The sequence below is a fragment of the Schistocerca cancellata genome, chromosome 8 (assembly GCF_023864275.1).
Source record: "Schistocerca cancellata isolate TAMUIC-IGC-003103 chromosome 8, iqSchCanc2.1, whole genome shotgun sequence".
NCBI lineage: Eukaryota > Metazoa > Arthropoda > Insecta > Orthoptera > Acrididae > Schistocerca > Schistocerca cancellata.
Genome location: NC_064633.1, coordinates 200,379,397 through 200,398,357, shown reverse-complemented (window position 1 = coordinate 200,398,357; position 18,961 = coordinate 200,379,397). Strand labels below are relative to the sequence as shown.

The following is an 18,961-nucleotide window of genomic DNA, read 5'->3' as shown; positions in this document are numbered from 1 at the left end:
ATACAGAAATGCTCCCAAGATTGGTAAAGAATTCTCGTGTCAGGCCGTCAAATTCCTCCACCAACGTGGTTGACAACTGCTGGACAGTCGTTAGTGTGCGTGGGTGTGCTGCAATCTCTCACCAAAGCATCCCACACACGCTCGAGGAGGTTTAAGTTGGGCAGAACAGGCATGCCAGTCCATTAACCAAATACCCTCTCATTCCAAGAGCTGCTCCACCTGCCCAGTTCCATGCAGTCATGCTGTAAAAATGAAGTCGTGGCGAAATGCACCCTTGAAGAGACACACATGGGGAAGGAGTACAGTGTCATTAACGCTGACCAGTGGGTGTACTGTGTTCAGAGATTTAGAGGTCAGTATGCCCATGCATATTATGCCTCCCCACATTGTAACACCTGGACCACCAAAACAACCATGTTAGACAACATTCCTAGGCACATTATGTGTTTCCAACTCTCGCCATATGATGTTGTTGTGGTCTTCAGTCCTGAGACTGGTTTGATGCAGCTCTCCATGCTACTCTATCCTGTGCAAGCTTCTTCATCTCACAGTACCTACTGCAACCTACATCCTTCTGAATCTGCTTAGTGTATTCATCTCTTGGTCTCCCCCTATGATTTTTACCCTCCACGCTGCCCTCCAATACTAAATTGGTGATCCCTTGATGCCTCAGAACATGTCCTACCAACCGATCCCTTCTTCTGGTCAAGTTGTGCCACAACCTCCTATCATGATTCTTAAACCAAGTGTTAGCTATGATTAAGTTGTGCTCTGTGCAAAATTCTACCAGGCGGCTTCCTCTTTCATTTCTTAGCCCCAATCCATATTCACCTACTACGTTTCCTTCTCTCCCTTTTCCTACACTCGAATTCCAGTCACCCATGACTATTAAATTTTCGTCTCCCTTCACTATCTGAATAATTTCTTTTATTTCATCATACATTTCTTCAATTTCTTCGTCATCTGCAGAGCTAGTTGGCATATAAACTTGTACTACTGTAGTAGGTGTGGGCTTCGTATCTATCTTGGCCACAATAATGCGTTCACTATGCTGTTTGTAGTAGCTTACCCACATTACTATTTTCCTATTCATTATTAAACCTACTCCTGCATTACCCCTATTTGACTTTGTGTTTATAACCCTGTAGTCACCTGACCAGAAGTCTTGTTCCTCCTGCCACCGAACTTCTTCACTAATTCCCACTATATCTAACTTTAACCTATCCATTTCCCTTTTTAAATTTTCTAACCTACCTGCCCGATTAAGGGATCTGACATTCCACGCTCTGATCCGTAGAATGCCAGTTTTCTTTCTCCTGATAACGACATCCTCTTGAGTAGTCCCCGCCCGGAGATCCGAATGGGGGACTATTTTACCTCCGGAATATTTTACCCAAGAGGACGCCATCATCATTTAATCATACAGTAAAGCTGCATGCCCTCGGGAAAAATTACGGCCGTAGTTTCCCCTTGCTTTCAGCCGTTCGCAGTACCAGCACAGCGAGGCAGTTTTGGTTATTGTTACAAGGCCAGATCAGTCAATCATCCAGACTGTTGCCCTTGCAACTACTGAAAAGGCTGCTGCCCCTCTTCAGGAACCACACGTTTGTCTGGCCTCTCAACAGATACCCCTCCGTTGTGGTTGTACCTACGGTACGGCTATCTGTATCGCTGAGGCATGCAAGCCTCCCCACCAACGGCAAGGTCCATGATTCATGGAGGGGGGGTCTCGCCATATGAGGGAACATAATGTAGCCAGGAACATTGTTGAGCATGATTGTTTTGATGGTCCAGACGTTATGGGGAGACATAATGATGCATGTACGTACTGACTTCCAAATCTTCAACATAATACTCTCACTGACTGCTTCCCCATGTGTATCGTTTCAGGCATGCAGTCGGCCACCTTCATTCTTATACATGACAGTGCATGATGTAAAACTAATCAAGGGAAGGAGCTCTTGGAGCGAGTGGATATTTGGTGAATGGACCGTCCTGCACGTTCTCCTGACTTAAACTCCATTGAACATATATGGGATGCACTGAGAAGACATATTGTTATTATGTCCACATGCACAAAATACCATCCAGAAGCTGTCAACCATGCTGGTGGGAGAGTGGAATGCCCTACCACTTAAACACTTAACCAACCTTGTAGCCAGCATGGGAGCACTTTACAGAGCATGCATTGCCGTCCTTGGTGATCACATAACCTATTAAGAACTATGGCCCTCCTATCGTAATGTCCTGAGGACCATTGTAAATCATGTAGACTTCAGTGTAATTATAGTCTTTGTATAAAAGGGTCATTTCTGTTTGCCTTATTGCTTATTTCTTTCAGTTACTTTCTGTACTATACTGTAGCTGTTATTTCTGTGTATGGTCCAAGTTTCACTGAGATACTTTACTTGGAGTGACACATCATGTGAAAGTAACTTTTATCCTTAAGTTTTGTATACCAGCATATATTACATATACGACAAAATCCTTTCAGTTTGAAATCAGCATTAGCTTCACTTGGATAAGAAGAATGGGGTGGAGGATATATGGCAGTGTAATGGTTTTAAAGCATGAGGAAAAAAATAAAGATTATTACTAAAATATGTGGCTATTAACTTTCAGACAACAAAGAAAACTTGAATGACACAATTAACTGTTTCGGCTAACTTGACAAGTCTGAATCTTGTTTTTCTTTTCAGATGTTTGCTTTAGTGGACAAAGATCACAATGGCTTTATTTCCTTCAGAGAATTTCTTGACATGCTTGTAATATTTTCAAAAGGTATGTGCAACAATGAAATAATTTAAAGCTCTAAACATTGCCAAGGGCTTAGACAATGATGTCTAACTTCTACTGCCTGAATTTCAATCATGTGATATTTTACATAAGAATCATCTGATTTTCAGGAACAGCCGAAGATAAAGTGAAGTTGATGTTTGATATGTATGACATAAATGGTCATGGTAAACTAACAAGAGAAGACTTCAAAGACATGATCAAGTATGTTCAATAACAATTTTGTTGATATCCTCAGCTTCCATGCTTTGATTTACTAACATATCCTCCTCTAGTTTTACAAGTACATGTACCTTTATCCTACATCTCACTGTCATATCTGCCTAAACACCAGACAAGTTCCCTAGGTGTGAAGCACTACACTTTAGAGGTCTTATCCTACTGTCTCTCACTATTAATTTTATAAATATTCAGTCTTGTCCACTCTTCACTGTCTCATACTAACAGCTATACCTTGGCAGAACTAAAGAGCTGAGTGATTTGACTGTAATAATATACATGAAATGTGATATACTGGTCAGAATATTTAAACAATTTTTTTAAAATAAAGGCTATTCAATTGTCAGTAAATGGTTAAAAGTAAATAACACGGTTTTTAGAAACACACATACATTACTGCTGAAGAGCACAATGGAATTTAATCAGAATTTCGTTTTTCTTTCTGATATTTCTTCACTTCATTTCTGTGTTGCTTCTTACGTTCATTACATCAATGATTCAATGTCTGTGGTTGTTAAATTCACGTGTTCCTTCCTATGGAACACTTTTACATTAAATCCTTCCCAATTTGGTATCTGCTCCCTTTTTAAGACTCTAGTGCACCACTGGCATTCAAAACAGCAAGTTAATTCCAGAACTTTGAAACTACAATTTTACCAATAAAACATGTGAGTTGATTGGCATAGTCTCGTATGTAGAACATACAATATTTAATGTGTACGCCTACCGGAAGGTAAAAAAATGTTATGAAATGTTTCAGTTATCATTACTAGTGAGTACCTGAAGATTGTACCTTAGAACAACACCGATATATACACGGATACACAATTACGGGAGAGCTATAGAGCAGCCATCAGACATGTAGAAATATCCAATTCCCTGATTTATCACACACTTGAAACTGGGGATAACTGTGTGTAAAAGTCGGCTTCTTACAAAGGGCTTCACTTCAAAGGAAACTGCCAACACATTAACGTCAATTCTCACTGTGCCACAAAAATCAGGGAAAGTACCCCACAACTGAAAAAAATCATTTTGTTAGTGTTATAAGGGACAATCAAAAAGTTTCCATTTGAAGCCTGTACGGTCCAGGTTTGGTATGCCAGTCAAGCAAAACTGCAGTGAGCACTGAGGCAATCATCCCATCAATGCACCATTGTGAAGACACCCGTTTGATAAAACACTGTGTCCTGTTGAATGAAGAAGTCCATAATTGCCTGCTGTATATTCTCGTCTGATAGGAATCACTGACCCTTTCAGGCCCTTTTTTTAAAGGACCAAAGGCATTGCAATCACATAAGGAGAGATCAGGACTATAAGGCGGGTGCTAAAATGTCTCCCACTTTAGTTGGCATAATTCCTGAGTTACGACATTTGTGATATGGGGATGTGTGTTATCTTGAAGCAGCAGCACCCTTGTCATATACCATTCCAAAAGACATGCTACGCTATAGACAATCTTCATTCTGTGATGGATGTCTACCGATGTTTGTCCTTCAGCGGCTAAGAAAAGAATAACAGCATGTTGATCCTGTTAGAGAACATTTGATAATAACGTTGTCATAGTTCTCATTTTCACATTTATCACATGCACATCAGAAAGACACAAATATCACTCTTAAACTCTTGCCTACATATAGGTGCTTATACATCCACATCAGAGTCACACTATGTTGCATATATGCAGCAGCAATGCCCTTTATATTTCTTGGTCACCTCAGGAACACACACAAAAATAATATTCAAATTTTAATTCTTAATAATTACCTACTTTTTTCAATTTTCAACTTAGTTCAATAATACTGCTAATTTTTACATGGTTCTTAATACACCCATTGCAGGTGTAGCATCGTAGACTATGCTAAATTCATGTCATGGCATTTGGCACTTATACACCAAGCACAAAAGGAATCATTCTTGAAGATCATTTGATAGAAGTATCTGAGAATATTAATAATATAAAAAGTATTGTACCACTTAACAGATGCATACTTGTAACACCACCATGTCCTTGTGCAAAATAACCAAGATTAGGAGTTGCATCTTATCTACATGAACTTAATAGATAAAGAGCACTTGCAATGATAGGAAAAGGTTATGACCACGGCATTTTCAAGAAACCATCCTGATTTTGTATGAAGTGATTTATCGAAGTAACAGGAAATCTAAATTAAATGACTGAAAAGGAATTTGTCCTTCCTCCTGTTGCCCAATCACATAAAACCAACATTATCTTTCAGATCATCGCTATACTGTAAAATAATTTTTGTTTCTAAAACCTTCCCTAACTTTAATACTGAGACACATGTTGACCTTACAATAACTTAGGAAAACTTTTCTCACATACACATTACACTTAAGTGTTCAAATGAGAAAGGAAAGTTGTTTCATAATGTTCTATCGATATCACACTTCTTACTTAACTAACAGCCACTGATCCTAGGATAAGGGTGGTAAACAAACTTTCCATTTTCTTATTGAAGGAACAATCCTTGCGTTCAGTTAGAAACCTTTGAGGTCACATAAAACTTAAATCAAGCTAGTTGGTGGACACTTGAACCCCTAAAAAACTTACCAACAAAATGCAAACTTGTCAAGGTTTACTGACATAAAAATGAATTAAAAGAGAGAAATTATAAATAAATGATGGGAACTAGACCTGATGATTAATAATTTCAAAAACAACTACACAAGCAAATACATCAGTACAGAAATTCAAATCCGTGTCGAGTTTTTATCTTTATCAGAACATTCTGCAACAATTTCTACTTCTGCTGTAGATGCCTTCTTGCAAGTAAAATGGCCTAATTCTTCGATTTATGATATCAATGAGCCATAACGAAGAAAGCACGATTTTTATACAGAAATGCAGGACATTATGCCAATTGGGCATCCCTCCATCTCGCCTCAACTCTGAATCACGTGACATGTTTGCAACTACTCCTGCGTTAAGATTTCCATTAAATGATGAGACACAGACACTCTCTTGCTGAAAGTATTCAATGACATACACAACATTTTATGCTTACTATGTAGAGAATGTTTTTTCGGTTGTCATTTTGAAAGTAAATATCAAAACACGAAACAGGTAAGTAATGGAAGGAGTAATAGTAACAAAATCCAGTACGAATGAGGTGTTGACTGGGTGATAATTGTGCAAGCAACATTGACAACGTACGATAACATTCAGGTAATGTCCTTTTTCAGAGCACCTCAGTGTACTGAACATTTACATGTTTTGTGACAAGTTATTTATTTCCCTTTAAACAAAAACATGTTTAAGATTTTTTTTGGTTTCTTCCACATGTAAGACGTTCACTGCACTTGAGATCTGTGAAAGGTACATTATCATATTTGCTTTTCTTTGTAAATATTTATTGTGTATTATTGTTTTTCTGATGTGGTCTACATCCTGGTGGATATCCTCACTATGGATCTACTGGAATGAAAAATACATCTAATCTAATCAGAGATATTATCATGTAACTACTTTCACAAGTGTCCTTTCCTTTAATGAGATATAATATGCCTGTGTCAGACTGGATCGAATGGGCCTCTTGAGAGCAAAGGACATACAGGACTTGCATCTGGGCCTTCGAAGGGATATGAATTATGTCCCAAGGGGTTGAGAGAGGTAACAATAGACCAGGATATTCCACAGATTGGGTGCTTATCAGGTTGCCATACACCAGTTTGCTGGACAGGGAAAAAGGAGGGGGTAAATTATTTTCTGTCATAATGATAAGTGATAAGACCTCTAAAAAAAGGGTATTGTTAAGTTCTCTCAGTCCTGAGTTATTTAGGATACAAGGATGAGGCCCATTTGTCAATATATTTATCACCAAACTAAATCCCGCAGAAGTTTTGGTCCTGTCCTAAGACTTCACCATAGCCCATCACAATTCAAATCACGCTAGACTCATCAAATACCTACAGTGGAAATATTTTCCTGCTGTCAACTACTTAGAACAAATGCCACACTGAACCTTGCTTCTCTCAATTCATACTATTGTCCAACAGTTACCCTTCCCCAATCCTGTTTAACCACATTATGGTTGCCCCCAACTTGGCCTAGTTTCCTAGGATCCTTCCCGATAACACAAACCTCTCAGTAAAGGAAAGAACAGCCATACACCACCTTAAGACAGATTGCAATTTCATCATCCTACATGTGGACAAAGAATGCATCACTGCTATGATGAACCACACTGATTACTTAACAGAAGGTTATTTACTTAACAGAAGGTTATTTACCAGAAGGTATCCACCAGTTGTCAAGATTCTTCCATCACAAGACCTGCCATAGCGGTCCTGGCCAAGGAGAACAGCATCCTTACACCCATCCTAGCACCTATCACCTTCTCACATTAAGCCCCCCCCTCCCCCCATGCAAAACACTCTACATACTTCTTCAATATCCACAGCCCTTATCATTGTGGATGCCCCACTGTAGATGGTAGCTGTGCTACTATCGAAAGGCTCCATGGTCTTCCTAACCAACACCTCCAATCAATGCCCAGAGCATTGCTCCCCACATCAAAGTTACAAGCTATGTTCTTCACTCTCTCTCAACCAGACTCACCCCATTACAACATAAGACAGCTACTCATCACTGTTTGTATATAATGTCTTATAGCCTTCAAGCCCACCAGCTCACTCCTTGTATACCTGAAAAACAACATCCTTAACCATTACTACTACTCCTTTGAGGAGACAATATATAAAGAGTCAAGACGGCGGGTAGTGAAAATTTGATGTGTGGCTCTGCGAAATAATATCAATTATGCCGTTAAAAAGAAAAACTGTGACAGTTGTAAGGATGAAATAACAAAGCTCAAGTTTACAGTTTGTCATCAGTTCATTGAAAATGGTTATCAAGAAATTTAAACAAGAAAATAGTGTACTGAACATGACATAATCGTGACATGGAAGTTCGACTTCGTCGGAGAACTGGATGGAAGTAAATTTCAAAAGACACGAACAGATAATAGGGGGTGTACAAAACTGTGTAGGGAACATAAACATAGTGCACGAAAATCACTTTCAAGTTCTTTCTACGACGAATGTGATTGTATTGTTAACAGTTCGAGTGCACCACTTGGAAAACAAAACGACTTTGTGAATGAGGTAGAACATGGAATATTTCAGCCGCAGTTAAGTGAATGATCGTAACTGAAAGTGCTCCCAAAAAATTTGCCACCAATAACCTGTTCACCTGAAACATTATCGATGTATGTTAGCAAAAAAGACAAAATAAAAAGTGCCAAACAAGGTAGGAAAAAAATCGGTATGCTCCGAACACCAAGTACATATAAAACTGAACTGTATGCAGACAGCCAAGGGCGAAATTAGGGTTGCCACAAATCTCCCCAAAAGAAATTCCCTGATATTTCCCTGATTTCCAGAGAAGTTTTAGCATTCCTCCTTGCCAAATTTTGAGATCTCGAGGGTAAATTAATATGTGAGTTGACAATCCATCTCTGCAGCTACCGTACAAGAAACAATTGTGCAAACCCAAAAATATCTAAAAACACTTGCAAGCAGATGGTGTTTGCTGATTTGAGCAAAAAGCTTAAGTACTAACATAACATCTTTGCTAATGAACTGGAGAAAGCAAGCCAAATGGTAAATGAGTTTTATTAAAAGCACTGATGTTATTTTACTTCAATAAAATAAAACACATTTGGTGACAAAAATATGCTTTTCCTTGGAGTCCCAAGATGGATTTAAAACACCTTCACTGATTTCAGAAACAACCTCACAAAAAAGTAGGCCTCTTGAAAGAAGTGCATAAGGTGGGAAAGAACTGTGTAAACCAACACTGTAGGTGACCACGAATAAAATTTTGATTCTACTATGTTCATTATTGTCAGTTTTTACCCAGAGTGTAGTATCTATTATTTTACAGGTATTGTGTGATTTTTCGTTTGAAAAATATATGAGTACACAGTGTACAAACTGCCAGCGGCTGACAACTTTCTTCTTCTTATCGTCCATACTTTCTAACATATAAACTACTTTTGAAGTGACAAAATGTACTAGGACAAATAAAACGTCTATAAAATGCTACACTGTACAATGTGCTTGCAGTGAGACAGTTGCAAATTCTGAACACCATCGCCCATGGTCTCTGGCCTACTGAGGAGCACCGCAATCCTGGGCCCATGGATAAACCACAAAAATCCACCGCATTACACCACAAACAAACATACTCAAGCCTGCGGTCAGATCGGTGAGACTAGATCCGACGAGCAGGGCCTGCACATTAGTGGGAACCAAAAGGCTTCAGATCGGTAGGCTCAATCCATTACAGATATCCACAGAAACGGCCTTTGGTTTGGCCCATCACGGAAATCCACTCGTGTGGCCAGCTATTCACGAGCCACAGACAGCGTGTTGATGAAATGAGACCACTGTGATCAATCCATGCAACAGATAACTTGTTCAAATACTCTGAGAATCAATAATAATGGGAATAGGTAGCATTTCACAGTTAAGATGATTGCTGAGCTGCAGACACGTAGAAAAGACAGTTTCACTCACAACTAAATTTTCAGCCACTGCTTTTGTCAGAAAACGAGAGCACATACACATTCGCACAATCACTGAGACAACTCACACACACATGACAACCGTCTCTGGCTGTTGTGTCTACAGTCTCTGAGAATCACATCCAAAGAAACCACTTCTCATACCTCCCTGCCTCTCGTCGGCAGCTGCTAGGCTAGCGGCAAGAAGTGGTGGCAGCACTGACTGCTGGCTGAGAGGAGTGGTAGGAAGGGGAGAAGCAGTAGGAATGAGGGAGTAGGGAGGCAGCTCGCAAACTCAGTTGCACCCAGCCAGTGACGATGCATGACACCTCAGTAAACAACTCACTACATTTACTGAGAGAAAAATGAGATTTTTTCCAGTTCTGTTGGTGGTAAACAACATTTTATTAACACTGTGTTGTCCATTTGGAACATTTTGGAGTACTGTGTTGCGGAAGAGTTGTTTGCTAAAGGTAACAGTTCACATATCCATGCATATTTGAAATTAGCAGAAAGTAAATTATTGTCCGAAGTAAGGACAGGTTTGGAATTTATGTTCGGATCTATTAATGGAGTATTTGATGTACAGAAATGCAGGAGTAGGAGAAATGCCCTTATCTACATCACAAAGTCGGATGCACAACCAATATGTGATGTTAATGAGTCAGCATTATCGTTCAATGTCAGATTAAGGCGATGGGCCGAACGTACGGAATATATCGATTATACCGATTCATTTCTTGTTAACAATTGGTCCCGTGTACGTTTTATTGAGAAGTATTTTGAATCCTTTCAGAACAAGAAGTGTGTTGCACGTTGCCTAACCGAGTGCCATCTCACGTACAATGGTTGGGCGGGCCGCGTGGTCCGCTGGTATAATGAGGCCTTTTGGTCCAAAATGGTACGTAAGAAGCAATTGTATTTGTATGGAGACACGAATATTGGCAAATCCACTTTAGTTGAAAAAGTGCTGTCTCGCAAACAACATGTTTATATGCCATTTTGTTCCGAATTCGGATTTGGCGGGTATGATGGACGTATACATCATGTTATACTGTTCGAAGAATTTGATTCTATTTTGAAACGAATTGTTGAAGGTCGCCCTGTCACTGTCAATGTGAAAAACAAGCCTGGAATGACTATTAAACATAGGGGACTTGTCATATTTGTGTCGAATGAATTTAATGCACTTTTCTGTTTTTCTGGCATTACACATGTATTATATGAACACTTGTATAATTGTAAGATTACTGTCATAATCATTTTAACCATCTCATCTCCATTTTTGACTTGTGCTGTATAATCATGTGCTTCTCTGCACACAATGTACGAATTACAGGATAAATAAATTAAAAACAAATCTGTGGCTTGGCCATCGTCATCTGTGTTCACCCTACTATGCCAACAAGTTGATGAGACATCTACAGCATACCTTACTAGCCTTACAAGATGCCAGATTCCTTATCTGTTTCAGTTTCAGTGATGATATCATCATGATGTGGCTAAGGGTCAAGACACTTTATCCCCATTCCTCAACACATTCCTCCTGTCTACTTCACCCTGTCCTCCTCAGATCTGTGTGCCCCTCTCCTAGATGTCGATGTTGACCTCAACTTCTCTTATGGCTTCACAAAAACCTGTCCATACCACTGACCATCAACAGTACTTCCATTTTGAAAGCTGCCCTCCCTTTCACAATAGAAGTCACTCGCACACCGTCTGGTGACCACTGTATGGAGCATCAGCAGTGATGAACAACCCCTCACCCAGTACACTAAAGGTGCTCGTAAGCCCTTCACAGACAGGTCAGTACACTGTAGGTCCTTGTAAGACCTCCACAGATAGGTATTGCCCTATAATTTTAGCCCACAACAGATATTCCGTACTCATGCATAGCCCAATCCTCTCACCATGCCCTTAATCAAGCATGTCCATCAAGGCCACAAGCCACATCCTTCATCAGGGTCGTAAGAACCTATCACTGTGTTTAGAGCTGAGGAACATTCTACCCACAATTCTCCCCACCTCCCCTAAAGAGGTACTCTGCAGCCCACAGAATGTATGCAATATTCTGCTCCATCCTTATGCTACACACACACCCAACTCCTTGCCACATCATCTGCGCACACATGTAAGACCCAGGTGCAAGACATGTCCTGTGAAACTATCCATCACATCCTACATTCCAAGCCCTTCAAGGATAGCCTATCCTATCAGAACTAGGGCCACATGTGAAAGCAGACACATTCTGTTGCCACTCTCTCCATGGATGGCAAACTTATTATCATCACATTTGGGTTGTGGCAATTACAGCTGAACAAGCCTTTGAGACTATTAAAGATTTTTCTATATAAAATAATTAATAGTAACTATAATTTAATTTTCTTTTGTAAGGAGGCCCTACGTGTCTAGTTTGGATGATCCTTCACACGTGGATGCACTGCAAAAGTGCCGGGGAATGATCCTGACCATTGGAGGAAGCCAGTGATAGCTGACCTAACTTTGCAGCCTGCCAAAACTGTGCAAATAAGCTTTGTTGGGCTGGCTATGAAAAGTAGAGCCTTCCACACAGTCTGATATTTCCTCCGAAACCCAAGGTGTTCAATAACCTCCACAGCAAAAGCTTTGCCTTACTCGGACACTACTACTTCTGCAATCTAGATGCATTTTCGTGGCTGGTGGAGAGCATCTCCAAACCACATTCTCCAACTGTTTAGGTGTCATGTGGAAACAGTTAAACTGATTACTACAGACAACAGGAGAGCAATCTAATACTAGCAGTTAGTCGGAAAATCGATACTTGGTTTGTTGTTTGCTAGTAGCAACAATCTGACCATCCAAAATTATGTTGGTCATTTGTAACTATGGTCGCAACTGGACCACTGACACCTTCCTGCTGCCGCTAATGTAATCTGCGTCATCCTCCGCCATGTGCCATCATTACACTTTATCTGTGTCAGCTGCCCTCAATAACATGTTTTAGTCCTTCCTTTTATAAGTGTTCTCTTATAATTTACATATGCAGTTTCTAGACTGACATACAGTTGCCTCTTGGTCCTGTAATCACTCTCTTTGTATCCAGGCACTTTTCCCACTGATTTCAGAGCCTTTTCGCCTTCTGTGAACTGTTTTATTGATGTGATTGAGGTCTTTTCAATTAGATCTGTTTAAAATAGTCTGTGGTTAACTATTATTTCAGTAGAGCTATGCTATTCCCTTCTGTCCTTACTCTATCATCACATTAGATCTATTCCCCCATGATCATATAGACGAGGTCAAATCGCACCTGTAGTAAGAAACGATTGATGCCTTAAGCTCTGTCATGGAAGATAGGAGGGTAGTGGGTGTTTGTTTCCAAGCCACACAACTGGGAAGGTAATTGCACTGTTCCACATCATCATATACCAGCTCCATAACAACCACTGCACAGCTTTAAATGCGGACATGACACTCAACCAACAGTCCACCTGAATGAATGTCCACAGCAAAACTGTGGACAAAGACGGTGTTGACAACACAGTCGTGGGACACGTTGCTAAGCACAAAATGCTTGATTTTAACAGCTGGATCACAACATGTGGCACCTGGATTCTCTCTCTCCCTTCACTCCTTCAAATCAGTTTCGGCTGCAATTTGTAATAGCTGCTGTCCCACACCCACTTCCATCCCTGTCCGCATGACCCTATGCCATTCATTCTAAGACTTAAATCATTAGTACTTAACCACATCCCTGGCAGATATGAGACAAATAATTTGTCACTGTACCTCTCGACTTTATGGAAACTGGCAGAGAAAGAGATTAGAGGAGGGTAATAGTACTTTGTTTTATAATTTTTGAATGATGTAACTAGTTTTCAGCACAAGAATGTGCATCCAACACTGGAGAAAGAGGCAGTTGATATTTTTTTTAATTTGCTCCTACCATCATTGTTCGGAAGTAAGCTAAGTACTTACAGTATCTAAAATATGACTATTTTATAGATAGCACATCAGCTTTAATCTTCTCAAAACACTTGAACAAATTAACTTATACTTTCATTTTATACCTATACTGATTTCATACTTTATTTTAAAGATGAAATATACATTGTTGTTTCACATACTGATATCTAAAGTACACAAATTCAGTTTCACTATTTACGAGAAAATGTCTTCATAGATTTTGGTATCTTAATGCTGACATAGTTGCGCCACATCTGATATCTAACGGACACACAGTACATTCAGTATAGCTATATATGAGAAAAGAGAGGGTAAGGAGTCATTCCAATCCCGGGAGCCTGCTTGTGTGTGTGTGTGTGTGTGTGTGTGTGTGTGTGTGTGTGTGTGCGCGCGCGCGCGCGCATGTGTATACCCGTCCTTTTTTCCCCCTAAGGTAAGTCTTTCCGCTCCAGGGATTGGAATGACTCCTTACCCTCTCCCTTAAAACCCAAATTCTTTCCCTCTCCTTCCCTCTTTCCTGACAAGGCAACCGTTGGTTGTGAAAGCTAGAATTTTGTGTGTATGTTTGTGTTTGTTTGTGTGTGTATCGACGTGCCAGCACTTTCGTTTGGTAAGTCAAATCATCTTTGTTTTTAGATATATTTTTTCCCACGTGGAATGTTTCCTTCTATTATATTCATATATATGAGAAAATATTTTTACAGATTTTGATAACTGCATGCTGAAACTAAAAACATGTTTACATTTCAACAGTCTGTGAAATTCTGCAGTATATAAACGATGTGATCAAAAGTTCTGGACACCTGTGGTGTCCCTTATCAGTAATGCTGGAATTCGCCCACCATTAGCCTTGGTGACAGCTTCTACTCTCACAGGCATACGTCCAATCAGGTGCTAGAAGGTTTCTTGGGGAATGGCAGCCCATTCTTCATGAAGTGCTGCACTGAGAAGAGGTACTGATGTCGGTCGGTGAGGCCTGGCACAAAGTCGGCATTCCAAAACATCCCAAAGATGTTCTATAGGATTCACGTCAGGATGCTGTGCAGGCCAGTCCATTACAGGGATATTAGTGTCGTGTAATCACTATGCCACAGACCATTCATTATGAACAGTTGATCAATCGTGTTGAAAGATGCAATCACCATCCCCAAATTGCTCTTCGACAGTAAGAAGCAAAGAGGCCTGTGCTGTGATAGTGCCACACAAAACAACAAGGGGTGCAAGCCCCCTCTATGAAAAACACGACCACACCATAACACCGCAGCCTCCAAATTTTACTGTTTGCACTACAAATGCTAGCAGATGACGTTCACCAGTCATTTGCCATACCCACACCCTGCCACCAGGTTGCCGCACTTTGTACTGTGATTCGTTACTCCTCATGATGTTTTTCCACAGTTCAACTGTCCAACGTTTACGCTCCTTACACCAAGCAAGGCATCATTTGGAATTTACCGGCATGATCATGTGGCTTATGAGCAGCTGCTTGACCTAAAAATCCAAGATTACTCATCTCCCGCCTACCTGTCACAGTACTTGCAGTGGATCCTAATGCAGTTTGCAATTCCTGTGTGATTGTCTGGATAGATGTCTGCCTATTACACATTACAACCCTCTTCAACTGTCAGCACTCTCTGTCAGTCAACAGACGAGGTCGGCCTGTACGCTTTGTGCTGTATGTGTCCCTTCACATTTCCACTTCACTATTACATCGGAAACAGTGGACCCAGGAATGTTTAGGAGTGTGGAAATCTCGCGTACAGATGTATGACACAAGTGACATCCAATCACCTGCCCATGTGCGAAGTCCGTGAGTTCTGTGGAGTGCCCCATTCTGCTCTCTCACGATGTCTAATGACTACTGAGGTCGCTGATATGAAGTACCTGGCAGTAGGTGGCAGCATAATGCACCTAATATGAAAAACTTATGTTTTTGGGGGTGTCCGAATACTTTTGATCCTATGGTGTAGTAACTTTTGATCATATAGTGTAGTTGTGTGGATTACCAGCAACAAAACTGGTCCAGTAAGTAGGTAATAGCTCATTAAAACATTTGTCTGGAGTGTAGCCACCGAGGGAGGTGGTGCAGTAGTTAGCACATTGGACTCACATTCGGAAGATGACAATACAAATCTGGCCACCTAGATTTGTGTTTTCTGTGGTTTCACTAAATCAATCCAGCCAAATACTGGGCTGGTTCCTTTGAAAAGGGTATGGCCTATTTCCTTCACCATCCTCGATGTAATTTGAGCTTGTGCTCCATCTTTGATGACCTCGATGACAGGACGCTAAACCTAATCTTCCTTCATTCCTGGAAGTGTAGCTCAAAAAGGGGTGAAATTTTGACAGTAGAAAAATAAGAGAGGAAATGGCAATTTGGTGGTACAGAAGGATTTTGAAGGTCATACTGCTGCAAACCAATCTCGGAGAACAACACAAGAGATACAGACAGACGAGGGTGTAGAGATAGAGAGAGAGAGAGAGAGAGAGAGAGAGAGAAGCATAATATGGTGTCTTTAAAATAGTATCTACACTTTTGACTACTGCTCTAATACCAGTTATTCTGCTATCTGAATTGAAGTGGGTTAAATGACATTTCTGACAAATGTGTGTACAGTCACAAGGGGCATTTTTTATTACTCCACTCAAGTGTAATGCCACCGAATTGAAAGGTAAGCAATTAGTAAAACAATAACCACTTGATTCTAATTTAAAAATTCTTAATTTTTAGTTTACATTATTTTGATTTGTAAAAGTTACATATTTGCTGGCATAGTATACACACATTCTGCTTATGTTTTAGGTCACTGATTGAAACTGCTAACTCTGATGTTGATCAAACTCATCTGGATGACCTCATAGTGTCAATGTTGCGTAATGCTGGTTTGGCAGACAAGGTAATGTAGCATAATTTAAATCACCAATCAGACTGCATGCATAGCATGAACACTACAATTACAAAAACACAATATATAATATATTTCACTAGATGGAGATCTCATGTAAAACCTACAACATTGACACTACTCACAGACAAGAAATGCTCGTAAGTATATAACAGCACATTTGAGTGCAACTTAACTGAAGGCAATCCTAAACACAAGAATGTTGACTTATTTTGCATATTTTCATCCCATGTTATCTCATGAAATTATCCTATTAACTAAAGTAATTAAAAGCAAGTAGAGAATATTGTGTAAAATGGACTTTACATCACAAAAAGCATTTTTAAGGATCTTAGAATTCTTACATACACTGCTCTATATTTTTGCTTCTCTGTTGCTGACAATAAGAATCAGTTCCAGCTTAACTGTGATTTACACAATCATGTCACAAGATAAAAAATAACTTTAAAGAAAACTTCTCCTTGTCTAGCATTCAAAGTGTAATTGTATACTCTTGTTAAAAGGTGTTCATCACACACATATCTAACATAAAGAAAGAAACTGCAATTTTCAATTATTACAAAAAGAAATAAAAAACGTACCTATCAGCCATTCTTTCTACAAATTACCTGAATGTCAATGATTGATAAGTTCTATAAAGTTATATGGCAAGTAGAATTATACTGTAAACAGGGAATTGTATTTAGAGATATAGGTAACTAATTTCTTTGAAAAATGCCCATGTAATCAGCTAAATATTAAGCTATCAATAGGAAATATACGTAGCCATTTAAGATAAATGATAATACAACAATGTTTTTCGAAGTATCAGTTTTCTTTCTAATTTACTTTATTAGCTTTAGCAGGCATAAGTAAAGGGTGTCCCATGAAAGATGCCTGTCAGGGTCTGCAGGTCACATGGCGCATCTGCCAGCTGTTGCTGCTGCGTCTGCCGGTCCTTGTTATGCATAGTTTTCAGACACCAACACTTTGCGCATGTCCCTACACTCTGTGACTGAGTGTACTGGTGTTTTCTTTTGAGTATATTTGTCAAATTTATTCATTGCTAGAAGTCATTACTGCAATTGCACCGAGTCTAGGTCTTTCCCTGCCCATATGTCGCAGGGCCAGGTCCTCGGACAAAAACACTGTGTGCATGTCTTCTGTACTGTGTGACACGGAGTGTTCAGGTGTTTTGTTTTGAGTTTCCTTTTGAGTTTCCATTTGGTATGGTATACACAAAGCATCAATAAATATTTCTCGTGCTGAATTATGCAAAAATTTAATTGTATGTGGAATGTTGACTTGAACTCATACGAAAATTTCCTAGTGTGTATGTTCCCTATGATTCAATGATACGCAGATCAGTGAAGAAATTTCAAGCGACTAGATCTGTTTTACACAAACGATGGCCTACAGAACCTAGAGCTTTAACCAAAAATAAATTAGATGAGATAGGAGAGGACTTGGAAAGAGACCGAGAAAATTTCTGCACCGTTTGGCTCTTCAGTCTGGAGTATCAAGAGCATCTGCTCACAGACCTGTGCACAAACTGGAATTGAAACCATACAAAATAACAGTAGCGCATCAACTGAGGAACTAAGATACTGTTTCTTGAAATCATTCCTACAACAGGCTGCCTGTGCATGATGGGCAACCTGATCCTGAGAGGCTTTTTTTCTGATGCAGTTTGGCTGCATTTGTCAGAGTACATAAATTCTTAGAACAATTGACTGTAGCTCCAAAAATCCTCATGGATTACATCGGCATGCTCGGCATGATGTGAAAGCACGAGTGTGGTATGCAATGTGCATAACGAATCATTCGACCAATCTTTTTCCACAAAACAGTATGTTCTTACAGGTATGTGAACAATAAACTGCATCCTTTTTTCCAAGAACCAACACCTACGAAAAGGTGTACCATAATTTCAGGTAGGACAATGCAAAGCAACGCATCGTCAATGCCTCTATGATAGCAATACGGAGTATTTTTGTTGTCTGACCTCCACTCTCCAGATCTACATCCATGTGATGTTTATCTTTGGGGAATGTTAAAAAGACACTGTATGTACCCAATCTCCACACACTCAAAGAGTTGATAGACAATGTTCGGCTAGTCATCTCCCAGATATTGGCACCCAAAACCTGTTGAGTGTTTGCTACTGTGTTCAGGAGACATCACACTGTTCTTATCAAAGAGGGACTTCTCTTTGACACCTGAAGTAAGTAAAGGAAAGCTTAAGTTAATCAGATGGCAACATAGGCTTAACTCAAGGGAAACCACACATGCAGCCAACTACTGACAGATTAGTGTCTGAGAGCTGGGTGCGGCAGCAGCTGGTGGATGTGTGACCTTGCTGCGCAACCCGCAGACCCCTCCCGGGTGTCTTTCATGAGACATCCAGTATTAATATTATTATGCAATACAGCAATAGTTTACTTCTATAAAGGAAACAGATTTTCAGATTTTGTGAATGGTTTATTTTTAAAAAGGAATCAGATTCTGTAATTTGTTTGTATTGAGTGCATTTCCACCCCCCCACAATGACTCATTCTACATTCCATCAAGAAGCTCTCTTTGAATGCA

At 39.8% G+C, this 18,961-nt stretch overlaps 1 protein-coding gene across 2 annotated transcripts in view; it reads left to right on the top strand.

Moving 5' to 3' along the window:
• Positions 1–18,961, top strand: part of LOC126095034 (dual oxidase-like) — a 261,993-nt gene that overhangs the window by 135,610 nt on the left and 107,422 nt on the right. For both annotated transcript variants that reach the window (XM_049909698.1, XM_049909697.1), the window contains 3 exons: positions 2,700–2,781; positions 2,907–3,000; positions 16,291–16,384. In XM_049909698.1, coding sequence (XP_049765655.1) covers positions 2,700–2,781; positions 2,907–3,000; positions 16,291–16,384 — 270 coding nt within the window. The remainder of the gene's footprint in view (positions 1–2,699; positions 2,782–2,906; positions 3,001–16,290; positions 16,385–18,961) is intronic.